The sequence below is a fragment of the Sminthopsis crassicaudata genome, chromosome 4 (assembly GCF_048593235.1).
Source record: "Sminthopsis crassicaudata isolate SCR6 chromosome 4, ASM4859323v1, whole genome shotgun sequence".
Lineage (NCBI taxonomy): Eukaryota > Metazoa > Chordata > Mammalia > Dasyuromorphia > Dasyuridae > Sminthopsis > Sminthopsis crassicaudata.
This window is the reverse complement of record NC_133620.1, coordinates 297469866-297486346: the sequence shown is the minus strand read 5'-3', so window position 1 is coordinate 297486346 and position 16481 is coordinate 297469866. Positions and strand designations below refer to the sequence as shown.

At 36.1% G+C, this 16481-nt stretch overlaps 1 protein-coding gene across 7 annotated transcripts in view; it reads right to left on the bottom strand.

The window, feature by feature from the left end:
- NDEL1 (nudE neurodevelopment protein 1 like 1) overlaps positions 1 to 16481 on the bottom strand; it is a 100478-nt gene that overhangs the window by 14321 nt on the left and 69676 nt on the right. For 4 of the 7 annotated variants that reach the window (XM_074311916.1, XM_074311915.1, XM_074311913.1 and 1 more), the window contains one exon: positions 13742 to 14956. In XM_074311916.1, the coding sequence (XP_074168017.1) occupies positions 14866 to 14956 (91 nt within the window). In that variant the 3' untranslated portion in view covers positions 13742 to 14865. Of the gene's footprint in view, positions 1 to 13025; positions 13261 to 13741; positions 14957 to 16481 lie in introns of those variants that run through there. The other 3 variants (XM_074311917.1, XM_074311918.1, XM_074311919.1) reach the window with 3 other exon arrangements.

Genomic DNA, 16481 nt, shown 5'->3' with positions numbered 1-16481 from the left:
TCAGCTGAGGATTTTGTCAGGCTGGGCAAGTTCGTGAGCAGTAGAGAAGGAGCCAGCAGACAGGAAGAAGGTGAAAATAAGTGAAAGAAAAAAGATGAAGCAATATATTGGAAGAGATGGGATGGAATGGGATCACTTGTCAGCCTGGGAAGGAATAAGGACACATCATCGTGTTGAGATGAAAAAGAGGGAGTTCATGAAGAATGGCTTCAGTTTTTTCTATAAAATATGAGGCAGAGTTCTTAGCCAAGAGGATTGAGGGACAGATATGGGAGGTGTGAGGAGGGATAAGAAGATTTGGAAGAGTTGCTGTGGAATTGCATAATGAGTGACAGGGGAGGGATAGAAGGATGGCCTCTGTCCTAGTGAGGGCCCAGTTGAGTTATGTAACAGACTTGTGGTAGATCCAGTCAGAACAGTTGCAGGATTTTCTCCACCTTTGCCAGTAGCATGTTAGGAACAAAGGCAATGAGTGGTGGGGAGTGGTGGAAGTCCAGTCATAAAGACCTCAGCATTTCTAATGGGGTAGATGTACTTTCCACTGCTCAGCCTAGTGCTCTATGTCAGAGATAAGGTCACTGCTACCCAGTGGCAACAGGAAATTGTCCAACTGTGAGAGTGACAACTAATTGGTATCCTTTGACCCTAACCATTCTATAATAACAATTTTCAGCAACAATGACCAAAACTCATTAGATTTGAAATAAGACTTAGAGTTGCTTCTACCATGAGTCTAAATTGCCTCTCTATAACTTTCAATCATTGATCTTAGTTCTGCTCCCTGATGTCAAGTACAAGAAGTTTTGTACATGGATGTGACAGCCCTCGAATTCCCCATCATCTTTTATAATCGACAGGAACTTACAACAAACATGAAGCAATTCCCTGTGAGGAATGTACGTTCTAATGAGAGACAATAAATACCTACTATTTCATTGAAGAGGAAGCTTACAGATGAGGAAACTGTCCCTACCAGTGCAGGCTGGCATCTTTGTGACTTCTTATAGAGTTGCCTAAACTACATGACATAGTCAGGGTTACAGATTCATTTTTAGTAAAGAGGATAAATACAAGAAAGGGAGACCACTACATCTTCTTTTAGTCACTCTATACTTGTAGAGGTTTGTATTCCCATCTGCAGAATGGGACAGAAAAATGATCAATAGATTTGTCCACTTAATGTCCTTTGACCTTGGTTTCCTCTCTTTAAAATGAACCAGCTAGACTAAATTTTCTAAATCTCTTCCAATTTTAGAATATGTGATAGGATCACAGATCTAAAGCTGAAATGGATGCTCATTTTATAGATGAGACAACTGCCTTAGGGAATGCTCTGTAGGAAACAGGAGAGGCAAGATTTGACCCAGGTTATGACATGATCCCATGCCTTCCAATTCATCAACATTGCCTCAGATGGGCAGCTGGGGAAATGGGAGTTTCATCATGGCTTAGGAGAATCAAATACCATGGGGGTGGCTCCAGATTAAAAATATTTCTCTCCTTCACAATCTCATATTTATGAGGCGGAGATTTCCATAATTTCAGAAACCATTGCTGACCCACACTTTTTTTTTTTTTTTTTTTTTTTGCTGCTGAGGCAATTGGGATTGAATAATTTACCCAGGGTCACCCAGCTAAGAAGTGTTACATGTCTGAGGCCAGATCTGAACTCAGGTCTTTCTGCCTTCAGGACTGATGAAGCCACAATCTTTTTGTGTATTTTTAAACTTTAAAAAAAAAAAAACTCAAAACAAAATTAGTATTTGCATATACAAAGAATGGGGAAAAATTGTACATAAAACTCTACCTTTTATAGCTTGCTTTTCTACAGCTTCCTTTTAAAATAAATATAGCAAACATAACATGTTATGTGTTTGTTTCTGGCCTTCCTGTTACCCTCTGTTCATATGTTTAAAAAATTCTTCAAAAAAAAAATTTGTCTTTCAGTTCTTTGGCAACCTTAACACTAGCCTCCTTTCCCTCCCTCCTAAATTAAAATTAGAAAAAATAAAAACATCTTTGCAACAAATAGGAATTAGTAGATTGCTTTCTAGTTTTCCTAGAAATTCAAATAATTGTGATCTTTGGATTTATTAAAAAAATTGTTACCATTCATTTGCTTCTGTATGTTGTATAAGTAGTATGTTTCACTATAGCCTCCCTGAGGTTCACTTTCAGCCTCCATATTTTTTAGACATGACCAAATAGTTTTAGTTTAAGATCTTTTGCTGTTGGTCCTTCTCACTCCTCTAGCCTCTTTTTTCCTCATTATTTTCTTTGAGAAAGTATCTCCAGTTGAATTTCATTCTTTTTTTTTTCCTATCTCTATGATGTAATCTTTTGGCAATAGCATTGAATAAGAAATTTAGGTTAGTATTGTCAATTTTATTAGCATTGAATTTCCTTCTGGCCTTGCTGCCACCTATGAACAATCTCTAATTTTTTAGATGTCTTTATTTCCATAAAAAATTTTCTAGTTATGTTCATTATTCCTTTATAAGTGGACTTAGACGTTTTATAATTCATAGCTGCTTAAATGACATTTCTCTTCCTGCTAGTTTTTTTTTTTTTAACAAACTTCATAGTGATGATTAATGTGGATTTGAGTCATATAACTTTATTGAAGTTACTTTTTCAATTAATTTTAGTTGATTTTTTTTATTCCCTAGATATTGTTGGTATGCTTACTCCTTAAATTTCCTTTTCTTATTACTATAGTTAGTATTTTTAGAACCATATTAGGTAATAGTAGTGTTGGACTTTTTTTTTTTTTTACCTCTAACCCAATTAGAAAGACCTTTAGCCCTTCTTCAAATCACATAATGCTGTTTTCATAGATCTACTTACTAATATGATAAAGTCCATTTATATACTTTCTAATGTTTATAACAGAAATGGTATGTTTGTCAGTTTTTTTCAACACAGTAGCTTCATTTTTCATAATTACTTTTATTGTTGATAGTTTTCCTTAAATGAATAAGACATTACTAATGTAAAAATCTGTTCATAGCATTATCTTTTAAAATATATTGCTATAGCTTTATTTAGATTTTAATTTTTTTATATTGATGTTGATTAGAAATATTAGTCTATTGTTTTCTTTTTCTTTCTTTCTCCCTATTTTAAGGGTCAGGATCATATTTGTACAATAGAAACAATCTGAAAGGTCCCTTCTATTTTTGTAAACAATTTTTTGTTTTGTCATATTAGGCAAAATAGTTTCTTAATGTGTTCCTTTATTTTCAAAGGAATTATGAAATCTCATTTTAAATTTTTCATAAATTTAGTAGCTAAAAAATTCTTTTTATACTATCATTGACAAGTAGGAGACCATTTAAGCCTCTGTTTAAAAGTTTCCTGTAATGAAAAACTCACTAATCCCACCAGACTTTCTATTCCACTTTTGGACAGTTTTAATAAGAAATTTTCCTTTGTATCAAGTTAAAAATCTGACTTTCTATAACTTCCCTTTATTCTGACCTAAACAAAATTTCTATTTTATAATTATCCATTTGGTTTTGTCTAATTTATTCATTCCTTGACAATTACTGAAATACTTGAATAACTGAATAAATCTGGCACACTACTTAAAAAAAAAAAAATCAAGAAATTAAGAGTTGGAAGACATTGTAAAAGAGCAGGAATCCTTCTGCTTATCCTCTCTGCAAGTTCCACCTTTTATTTCCAGTCCCACAAGATCAACTAAAACAAGAAATGTGATATAATGGAGGGACCACTAGATTTGGAATTGGAGGACTTGGATTTAAATTTTACTTAACTATGTGTTTCTAGATAAGTCAAAATTAAATTTTCTGGACCATATCTTCATCATCTGAAAAATCTAAATGACTTGTAAGGTTCTTTTGCATTTCTAAATTGTGATACTCAACCTTATCTCTATTTCTGTAACTATTGTTTCATAGTTATATTCTTATAGCTCCTTTGTAGATGGGCACAAAATACTTTTACATTTCTCTGTATTTCAAATCCTTTGAAATCTCCACCAGTTCTTTAATCTCTGAGATGACCCTTCTCACTACTAATGCCATTTCTTTTCTACTTTTATTTACTTGATTCCATCCCTAGCTCTTTAATTTTTGATCTCTCCTTTCCCTGATGCCTACAGACATACCCAAGCTTCTCCTCTGACCAAGCAAGTTAAACATGATTACTTCTACTCTCATTCACTTAGTGTTCATTGCAGTCTGACTTTGACTTTCCCCAACTGAAATGGTTCTCTCCATTTACCAATGATCTCTAGACATTTTGAACTGGTTGTCCCATAGGCATCTCAAACTCTCAATGACCAAAACATCACTTTTCAACCAAAATCTACTCATTTAATCAACTTCATTTCTGTTGAAGAAACTATTATCTTTCCAGCTACCTGAGTTTGCTGCTTCAGAGACATCCTCAACACCTACTGACCCCTCATGCCACACATCCACTCTATTGACAAGTCTTATCAGTTCTTCCTCCAGAACATCAATCACTGCCCTACCTGATGTGACTATTCTTCAAAGTCTTGCTCCACAGTTCTAATCTTTTTTTATATATTACTCCCTCTGATTCATTATTCTATGCCTTTGCATAAGTTGTCTCTTAAAATCTCTAATTTGGGATAAAGCTCTACTTAAGTTCTAATTTTTATGGGGCTTTTCCTGAACCCCTGTTACTAATGCTGTGCCCCATGAAATATTTTGGATTTACTGGGGTTTTTTGTGATTATTTTTTGTGTGATATATATATCATGTAAAATCTCAGACTTCTTGTCTCACATCTCACAGATGATTCTCAGGACATACATGCACATCTAGAAAGAGATAAAGTACTTGTATGCATGTACAAGAATTTAAACTTCTTGAGGACAGGGATTTAATTTTTGTCTTTGTATCCCCAGCACCTTGCATAAAGCTCTATGGTACAGTAAGAATTTTAGTAAACACAGATAAATTCCACTTGGTGGTTCTTACATTTTTGAAGATATTTAACAATCTGCAGGAGATCTTCTCTTGTTCAAGCTAAATGTTTCCAGATTTCCATCCAATTCTTTAAAAGCATGATTTTTAGTCTCATTATCTTGGTCACTACATTCTTTCTCCAACTCCTGCCAAATATTTTGTCAAAAGTCTTTCTTAAAACATTGCTTCAAGAACTGACCATGATATTCCAGATGTCAGGTAATGAGCCAAATACTACAGGACTACCACCTCCCTAGTCCTGGATACTTTGCCTCTGAATACAGGCATATAACACATTAATTTTGGTTTTTTATTCTTAGCTACCATATCAAATTCTTAGACTTCTATTAAACTTACAAGACCCTAAAACCTCTAGATTTTATAGTTCATTTTGGAATTATATCCAGCCACCTTGGAAGAAATTGGTGGCCAATAAAAATTAGCACACAATCTCCTGTAGTTTTTAATAGTTTTTCAATAGCATTTGGTACAGGAGATGTTACAGAAATAAATATCTTAAGATATGTTTACCATCTTGAAACTATTATTCATTCCCTTTGCTCTGGAGGAAAGATTCCTACATATGTGGGCAGTTGAGCCTTCATCTGTTTCTGGGCAAAGTCCCTAGAGTTTAAGGAACCACTACAATAGCATCAGAAGATTTCAAGTCTCTTACAGAGTGGATAACTTTTCCCCAAAACACAAAACTACATGTGATAAAAGCTGAACTTACAGGCCATGAGGTGGATACTAATTCTATCCCCCAATATAAATTATTTTTACATTTGTATGGTGCTTCCATCTCTAGAATTTTTTAAAGAGAAATTCCACAGGAGTCTGACACAATATTAGATATTTTTTCTCCTTTGCACTTAAAAGAGAGGAAGGGTTGCTGTATTCTCAAAAGTAATCCTTATGTCACAAGCAGAGCCATAGTTTCCCATGATTACATATCTGAAATGACATTTGTTAATTATTTTATAAAAACTTTATTCCCCAACATTTTCAGGAATGGATTTGATCCATTAGCTAACAGATAGAGCTGCATTTAAGATGGCCATCTTGAGATCTTTGGTTTAACTGGTGTGCTTTATTTTCTTTATAACAAGGGTGAGAGATGAAAGGAAAATACCTAGAGAACGTGGGAAGGTGTCTCTGCAAAGAGAGTTTGAGGACACCATGTCGCCTTGTTAGTGAAAAACATTCTAACCTTCAAGAGTTCCTAGCTTCAGCTGTTCCCTGAAGGTATAAAGTGACAGGGAGGCAGAGAACTTTTTTTTTGGTTCTTTTTTTAGGATCTTTCCTTAGGTCTTCCTAAAGGGGTCCAAATGCAAATTAGAGATGAAGAAACCTTTTGTGAGGCAACTACAGTTACCTACTTGATGCTCTAAAAGCCTTGGTAAAGATTCTTTTCAGTAGTCTGGTTCTCTGCCCCAGTCTAGCATAAACCCAGAAACACTGGCACTGTTATTCTGCAGTTATTGGTCTCTGGTTCTCTAATTAGTAACTTTTCAGCTTCTCCCCAGAGTTCCCCTCCTCGTCACAGCCTTACAGTTACAGACTAAGTCACCCCAGCAGAACAGCAGCCCAAACCTTTAGCAGATCATCTGCCCAACAAGCAGCTAGGAATTTCACAAGGATTCTATGACGGGATAAAAGGATTACCAGAATTAGTAATCGGGAGATACCTTTTAGTCACACATAATTCTTGCCTCGCTACCCACTGCATCTTATGTTTGAGTCCATTCTCTCGAGGACATAAGAGGATGTAAGGGGAAGCATATATCTCAAATTTGAGATGTTTGTTTTATACTGTTTTCTGTAAATCCTTCTAACTCCTGTTTTCTCATTGTTATTTAGGAGCACACTAGTAGAAGCTCATGAGCACCAGTACTAGGAGCCCCAGCTGCTATTACCCCTAAAACTGTAAAAGTACCAGTCAGCCAATCCTCTGAAGACTCCAGCTTTTGAGTGGCGCTATTATAAGAACATGCCTGATGCCCTCATAAAGGTTCCAAGCTGGTCCCATGGGAGAAAGTAGTTAGTACAGCTCATCCATCACTTGTAGGTAGGGAACTACATGGAAGTCAAGTCTGGTGTGGGTGACTTCCCTGCTAAATACTGGCTTATATGAGAGTGGGTTTTAGATCAACAGAACACCCAATTCACAGTAAAGGATAGAAAAATATGAATTTTCACAAGAATGTTAAAAATCACTTTAAAAATTATTTAACTTCATTACTCAAACAGATTGAGATACTATTATCCATCAAATTAGTAAAATTTATTAAAACAAACTAGATTGCTAGGTAACTTCTGGACAGCAATCTGGCAGCAAACATGGCAATTTGACCTAACTATGTCATTGTTGGTAATATACCAAGGGAATTCATTTTTTTTTTAAATTTTAACAAATGTTCAAAGATTTTTAGAGGGACAGTGTAATTTTTTTTAAAAGCTGGAAGTATCTAGGAAATAGGAAACATGGCATAATGACCAAATATCTAATACATGCAACTGAAATCAACAAGAATGAGGAATCATGGAAATATGGGAAAGGCAGTATGATGCATTTAGGGCCTTGGAGGCAAAAGACCTGGGTTTTTAGCTCTACCACTTACTATGACTTTGAGAAAATCAAAATTCTTTTTTTTTTTTTCCCATCAGTTTTTTCATCAGTAAATTGAGGTTGGATAAGACTACAGAATCAGATTCAGGATGGAGGAGATCCTAGTCATCTAGTATAAATCCCTCACATTACAAAAGAAAAAACAACCAGACCTTGAGATATCAAATGAGTTAGGTCCACTTGACTCCAGATCAATTTTTCCCCTCCACTGCTCCATGAATTTTAAAGGTTTTTTTCTAATTTTACATCTATGATCCAAGACTCCTAGGACCTCAAACAATTCGAAATGGTAGAAAGGGGGAAAAAACCATATTTACCATGACCACTGGAGAAAGATGAATGCAAACTGACAAATATATTTCATGCTGAAATTCATTAAACACAAATAATGCAAGGCAAGCTAAGTTTATGTTAATTTTAATATTAAGTTCACAATACACCAATGGGGTAAGAGTTTTCACAGACTCTGAAATGGTTTCCCTTCATGGAGGAGAGGAGGCCATCCTTAGGTCAACTTAAGATTGTGATGATTGTGAGATTGTGATGCTAAACTCAAATACAAGGAGATTTCTAAAGGTTAACTTAGCAAATGGAAAATTAACATTGTTTTATTTCATCTTTATTCATTTCATTATACATTTCCCAATTACATTTTTATCTTATCAGGATATACTAGAATTTTGCCAGCTACATGCAGCCACACCTGTTCTGTAAGATTTGGGTCTAAATCATTAATATTGTTGATTTATTTATTTATTATTGTTTAAAGCATTAAGGGATCAACCAAAAGAGAGTTATTGCAATTTCCACTATTATGTCAAATTGTTTTGACAGCTTGTTTAAATTTCTAATATAGCCCCCCAAGTTCCTTGCTGGTAAAAGTCTGCCTATCTCCTGATTCAGCAGCCTTAAGAGCATACACCTCACCCCTTCTTAAGCTTGAGATTCTCTTATCAATGAAGGTGATTCCCAATTCTCATCTTTACTCTTCCTATTCTTTCTCCTTAAGAGTCCCTGTCCCCATAGGATTTAATACATTCTTAAGCAAAACCTTTGGGTGAGAGATCAAACATGGAGCCTGTATACAGTCCCTGCCTTCATCAGCTTTGCCCTATGCTTTTACTAAGTCCATAAACTACCCCTCTGCCTTCAAGGCAGTTTTCAACACATTCATATGCCTAATATACAAAGACTTTCTTTCAAATATTTTCATTTTCCTTATTCAGCCTTTGTAAAAAGCCTTAGTAAGAACTAGTAAGAACTTACTTTCCTATCTATCAACCCTTAAACACTCACCCATCAGGTAAATCCTACAGTGTCATTGGGAGTCCCATTTCTTTTGAAAGAGTTCCTTATTGACAACTTCATAGTACTCAAGGTACCAAATTCCTGTAAAATCCCTTCTAAGCATTACTTCTTTATTTCAACTATAAATTCATCTTATTCAATCCTAACATCAAATGTTTGGGTCAGGCTTAGAATTAGAAGGTAGTAAAATACTCATGAAATAATTTATAAGAGTTTTTAAAAGATATAATTAACAAAAATACAGATTCCCACCCCCACCCCCACCATTCAGCAGTCACCATGGCAGCAGAGCTGTTAGAAGAATAGTTAGAAAGGTATGGGAATTCTGCAAAATCATTAGCACATCACCTCCTCAGAGGCCTGCCTTTTTATGTCTCAGGCAACAAAGAAACAGTGTAAGATCTGATTTTTCAGCCCAACCAAATCCTGAGGGTAGCCTCTTTGCATGACCTGCTACCTCTGATGTGTTAGCCAACAAATTAACAAAACAATAATTAAAGTGAGACAAATTGTTAAGAAACAAGCTGCTGGTGAAATAAAGCATTAATAAATTTAAGCTGTTATTATTTATAAAGCAGAGCAAATAATTCCTGCCAGGATTGTGAATAAATAGGAAATACTTTTACTGGTACCAAAAAAAAGAATTGGAAAATAAAAAGTAGCTATCTCTCAAAAAGTGGCACTTGAGTACATTGGAATAGTACTATACTGTACTATACTGTATAATGAACATAGAATTCATATGGGATTCAATAATGAGAATCATGGGAAAACATGAACTTATTCAGTGTTAAATAAATAGAATTAAGAAAGTAATCAGTATGATGGCTGTAATAATATAAATGAAAAGAATGAAAAACCAAGTTATGCCCAAAGGCAAATTTAACTAGTGGATACTTCCAATTGGTTATCTGGTAAACATCTCAATTTCATATATCCAAAACAGAACTCATTTCTTTCAGTGGTTTCTCAAATGATCCATCTTATCCCTGTTCCTACTTTCTGATAGAGGCACCATTAAATTTCAAGTCACCTTTGTCCATTGCCTTGCAATCTTCAACTCTGTCATTTTCATCCCACCCATCTGCAAAGTCAAACTAGGTCATTCCCCTGCTTAAAAAATTCCAGTAGCCTCTCTAAAATCTCTAGGATAAAATACAAATTCTTTGTTCATTTAAATCCCTTTATGAGGAGCAGCTAGATGGCATAGTGGATAGCATGCTGGCCCTTAAGTAAGAAGGACCTGAATTCAAATCTGGCCTCAGACACTTAATACTTCCTAGCTTTGTGACCCTGGGACAAGTCACTTAATCCCAAATTGCTTCAGAAAAAAAAAATTAATCCTTTTATGTCTATTTTTCCAAATTCAATAAATATACTATACTTCCCTTTAGACAGTGGAGCAGCCAAAATGGCTTGCCATTCTTCATCACAATATTCTATCATCTATATGGTTTGCACAATCAATCATGTTTAGAGTGTATTTCCTTCTCTCTTCCACTTTGCAGAATTTCTGAATTCCTTCAAAATTCAGTCCAATTACCATTTCCCTTTCCAAAAACATTTTCAATTACAAATTCTCTCTCTTTTCCCTCCCCAACTTACTGAAACAAATAAAAAAACCCATTATACCAATGAAGTTATGCAAATTATCAGCTACATAGTGCCATCTCTTTCTTAGAAGGTTACCCAGTTCTTAGTAATGACTCCTCCACAAAATTATTTTATGTCTAACTTACATGTGTATATATTACTCTTCTTGATTTAAAAAAATTAAGCTAATTGAAGGACTGATTTGTTTTTGTCTCATATCCCCAATATACTTTAGGTGTTAATAAATTCTTGCCCCATTTAGTGGAGATTTTACCTGACTTAAACTGCAGCTTCCTAAACATCACCTTGAAACATTTTTCACTCTCCTCTTTTGTCTCACATATCCATTCAGTTTCCAAATCCTGTTAATGATACAACTTTACAAACATTTCCCTCCATAACCTGGAGCAGCCACTCTACTCAAGCCCTCAGTACTTCTCAAATGTATTATTATTATATGAGCCTAACTGGTCTCTCAATAGTCAATCCTGTCTTTTTCACTCAATACTGCCAGAATATCTTTTAAGTTTGTCATGTTAAAAATCTTTAATGTATCCCAAATTGCCCATTAAATGAAGTATGACTTTCTCACTCTGGAATTCATGGCCCTAAAAAATGTGACTCCAACCTCATCCCCATAGCTCACTAGAATCAAACTTACCTATATTCCCCATGCCTGAATACATTCCATTTCTTCTGGTGTTCCAGCCCTTCTACACTGCCCTCTCTGAAATACTTCACCAAGTACTCACCTCTAGAAGATCATCTTTCAAGCTCTAACTCAGAAAACCAGCCACTTTTTACAAACCTTCATTCCCCCAACAGAAGTAATCTGTCTCATAACATTGATTTCATAGGAACTCATCATACTTTAATCTAAAGTACATTTAACTGTATACAAGTTTATCTCTCATACTAGATGAGAACAAGAACTATATATATCTTTATCTTTCAGAAGCACAGATCTTATATTAATAACAAATTATCACTCACTTAATAGAATTTAATGAAAATATATCTGTCCCTCTGTTAATCTTTCTTTTCTTCACTTTCAGCTTATAGTGTCATCTAGAAGAAATTGTTAACTGAAGCCTCAGCTGATCTCTGCCCTTAATAAATACAAATTTCATCACTTGGTCACCAGCACCTTATTTAGTCACGGAAGATATGTAAAATTGGCAACTGACAGCATGGAAAGCATCCCTGACAGTGTCAATAAGCAGGTGTTTTTATATAGAGGTAAATTTTTGCTAGGGAGAAGCTGCAATACAACTCCAAGCTACCAAGGCAAAATATGGTAAGTGTACACTCATTTTTAAATAAATAATTCCAGCTAAGATGACTTCTTTTGGTTTACCCCTCTGCAAATCAGTGACTATAAGAAACATTCACACATGTAAATTTAAAGCTAGAAAGACTGTTAAAGATCATCTAACCCATCCCCCCTCATTGTACAAATAAGGAAAAAAGCCCTCTGCCCAGGATTGTAAAGGTGATGTAAAGGTAGATGGCTGATTTAGGATTCAAACCCAGAACCTCTGACTCCCAACCCAGTGCCCATGACAGAAGTTTGCTTTTGCATTACACCAGCAAGTAAGAGGTGATGGAATACAGGTGATGGAATTGAATGCTGCATTTAAAAAAAATAATATAAGTAGTAGAGAATGAACAGAAATTCGTGGATGTGACAGCTAATATTGTGTTGGTGGCAGGATGAGAGGGAATGGAACTGAGTTTTTAGATTGTTAATAAATATTTTAAGTTACCAGAATGACCTCTTAGAAAGAAAGAGAATTATGGAGGTACTTTTAGAGGCTAACATGAACAGAAGGGCAGAATCTAACAGATATGGAGAGAAATAGCAGTAAGGTAGGAAGGGAAGAAGGGCAAAAAGGACATAACTGTTATCAATTCTTAAGTTCCGCTCAAAGAAAATGAAGGGGCCTTAGATATATAAAAAGTTAAAGGACACAGTCAGCCTTATAAAAGGCTAATGAGAATCACTGAATTATCAATGGTAGAAGTAACCTCAGAGCTTTAGAGCTGGAAAGATTCTTAGAAATTACCTAATCTGACCCTATTTTACAGATGAAGAAACTGGGGCCCAGAAAAGTGATCTGCCCAAAGTCACATAATTAATTTAGAACCCGAGTCTTCTAAATCCAAATAGTTGCTTCCACTGTACCATGATTACCAAGCTTAACAATAATTCACATATATGGGTGTTGCATGTTCTTCACAATAACTCTAAAATAAACTAGTTGTTCATGGTAGCACCTAGTATCTAAAATAGCATCCAACCCCTAAAAATTACAATTTGGGAGAATTTCTCTCCTGTACTTCTCCACTGGCAAGATTGCAACTTTAAATGAATAGGAGTAGGCCTCATGCTTCATGGATCCCGTAATAGCATACCACCTCTCTCCTTATTCCTGCAGAGGAAGATACCTATCCATGTGATGACAGGACTCTGTCTTACAAGACAGAGAACTTGTTTAAAACCCAGACTCCAAAAGAATTCGGTATGTCTAAAAGCAGAGACTATTTGCATATTTTATTGTTTTTACATATGTAAAATATCACTTGATATTGCTTATTTAATAGCATTTTAGTTCCTGCTTGCTCTTTAATGCTGAGTTCATCTGTTGTAACAAAAGTAGTATTCAAAGCCTGTTGTATGAAAGCTGTGAACATCCAGTTTCTGAGGCTGTTCTTGTCACTGCTATCAAATATCTGGAACCTTCTCTCACCTGGTGTCAATCAGCAAGCCTGGGAGATGAGGTGAAAATTCTGAGTTGGAATCTAAGAAGCCTAATTTGAAATGACTTTAAACTACAGAATGACAAAAATGCATGATACCTCACTTTATGAAAAATGATGAGATCCGCCCTTTATATCCCACAAACTAACCCCTAACAAGCACATGATAAAAATCTGCTCACAAGGCTTCATAATCATCCTCTACTTGCTTCTGATCTTGAGAATAAGGATTACTCATTTCATCATCATAAGAAGGAAAAAAGAAAAAGGGAACAAGGAATATGCTCTTGAAAACAAAATCTGGGGCTTTTCCTTCTGAACCTGCCCTAACACCCTGAGAGAAGCTCCGTGCACAGGAAAAGTCAATTCCTCTTTCTAATTTATGAGCCAGATATTTGAACTTCTTGAGTCATTAGTATATTCTAGCTTTTGCTTTCTCTCATACAGGCAATATATCAATTTCAATCTTATTTTTCTGTAAAATTCATTGTTTCCACAAAAAAAAAAAATCTTTATTTTGATGAGAAGCATTTTGTTTTTTAAACCACATGATGATCTTATACAGCTGCCCACAGGATACCATCCTAAGTCATTAAACATGCCAAATGGATTCTGAATAAATAAAGCTACAAAGCCCAAGTTATGCACAAACATCTCAGGCGTGTAAGTTTACAAACCTATATACAAAAAAAATGTAAACAGTAAATGCAGCATGTGAATAATCAAAGGATGCACAGGAAAAACATAAAGTCCTACCCTTCTGAGGGGCAGTCTTCTCTTTGCCCCTTGGAGACGGGCCACTCAACTCCTCCCAATTCAACTGGTTAGGCCCACTGAGAACAAAACAAAAGTGCTCTGAAGACAATGTTTTTAACTGAAGGATCTGGAAAGCTGGTGAGGGAACAGTCGACCCTTCATCAAGTCTGAGGCACAGAGAGAAGACGACACACCTCACAGCTGCAAAGTCCTCCAGAACACAGTCCCTAGGAATTTCAGGGGACCCTGTTCATAGCACTAGTTAGAACTAAATGCTGCAAATGCTAATTCAAAAGACTTCAGGGCACAGGAAATATGTGCTCTGTGTCCGTGACTATCGTGAATATGGGACAGAAGTGAGGCCCCCAAGTCTTTGTTATAAAAGACCCTTTTGCAGGGAGCAGGAGGAGAGATGTTGTGGGGTGGGGAGGGATAGAGAAGCTATCACACATCAATATGATCTTTTAGAGAATTCCAAGATTTGTACTGGTCCTACACTCAAATGACTCCTACTGGAACAGCAAGGAAGGGCTGGAGGGGCCGAGTGGGGTAAGGGAAAATTTCAGTATCCAGAGAAACCATGTAATACACATCAGCTTGTGACCCACGAAAGTGCAATCATGTGAAACCAATGGGCACTATGGTGAGAAGAGAAAATAACCAGGGTTAACATCGAGCAGAGTTCTGCAGGGCAGTGGGCATGGTGTTTGCCATGGCATGCCATCTGCTGGCTACAGGAAGGCAGGTGGATATAAGGGCATGAGCTGGGCCTTGCAGGTGTGGGCACAGACAGGTAAGCGTAGGTATGTCCTTGTTCATCAGTGGGAGGGCTGGGTCCTCCACCTGGACACTGGGTGCTCACACGCTCAAAGGCAGCATACCTGGAGCAGACGATGGTCTGGAGGAGCCCAGACCAGTTGGAGGAACTTGGTCAAGGCCATTTACTGTCCTGGAAAGTGATAGAAAAAAGAAAAACAGAGATAAAACGCCTTTTAAAAACCATTGTGCAAACATCATAAAATACTTTTTTTCATCTCCAAAGCTGCCTTCTCTTTATTAATGGTTCCCTATAAGGAACTATTATGTACCCCATTCTAGCCACTGGAGATTAGCCAAGTGAACTTAAAAGGACTTGGTTTCTGACCCCTGGTAGACACCCAGTTCTCACTTAATAAGGCACAATAGTGACAGCTGCAACAATAGTGGCAGTTCCTTCAGAGCCACACCTCTAGCAATTAGGGTAGGGGCTAATTTGCAGGCACCAGACATGTTCCAGACCATGGGCATTGCTTCAATGTTTTAACACAATACACAATACAAGGGCTCTACTTTAGAAAGAGCTTTTTCCCCTCTCAAAGAAAATCCCACATTAGCCACACAACAGTCTCAAATTCAAACTGCAAGGAACTGTCTCTGTCCCTCCCTTCATCCCTTAATGAACAAGGGGCCAAGGCACAAAATGAAACTGTAAACTCCAGGATTTGAAAAAAGGGAATTGCACACTCCTTTGCAAGCAGACATAGTACAGGTTCCAGAAATTTAACTAAAGTCAATGTGTAGTTTAAGAAGAAAAAATAATCGAATAACTTATTCTGTTCAAAATAAACCCTAAACATTTTTACAATGTGGTAGTCTGGAAATTTATTTTAAAATTAGTGGGGAAAAGGAGATTCATTGTGCCTCTTTTTTAGCATGGAGGGGAGGAACCAAAAATTCTCAAAATGAATTTTTTTCTAGATTTCCATCTCTCATCCCAACTCCAAAAAGAACACAATTATTCCTTTTCTGCTACCTTTGTTTCCACCTCCAAAGCAATCAATCCTGTGGCAAGTTTCAGAAATTGCCAGCATCAAGGTAGGAAGCTAAGGTAAATCTAAGCTGACTTGGTCTGATGCATGAAAGAATTTGTTCTCACCACCATGAGTCTAAGGACTTACCCTGAGAAGTAGAAAAAATTTCTATATAAAAATATTAGAAGTGAATAACATCCCACAACATTCAGAGGGAGTATTTCAATATCATAAACCAGTGTTTTTACTCTAAATTCTCTAAGAAGCAAAATAAACTATTGGCGGTACATTTAACAAAAACATAACTTCAAAGGTGAATTAAGGGGTCAGTGACTTCCGTGTAGAAACTTAACTAAATCAAGCCAATGAACATATAGTGGGATAATCTTATTAGGATCCAGTGCTGAGATATACTAGATTATAAAACTATATTCAGAGTGACTTTAAACAAAGAGGAAAGGTTCATGCAGAGAAATGCAGGTCATGCAAGCTTAGTATGAAAATAAGCACACCAAAGCAATTGACAAAACTCACTACCATGAAGAGGCAGGGTCATGGATTGTTTTTGTTATAAGAGGGTTCGATAAGGAGGGTAAACATCAGGGCACCTAGAATTTACAACAAAACAAAAACCTCAAAGTACAAATTCAGCTTGAATACTAGTGGATGAGTTCATCTACCAAA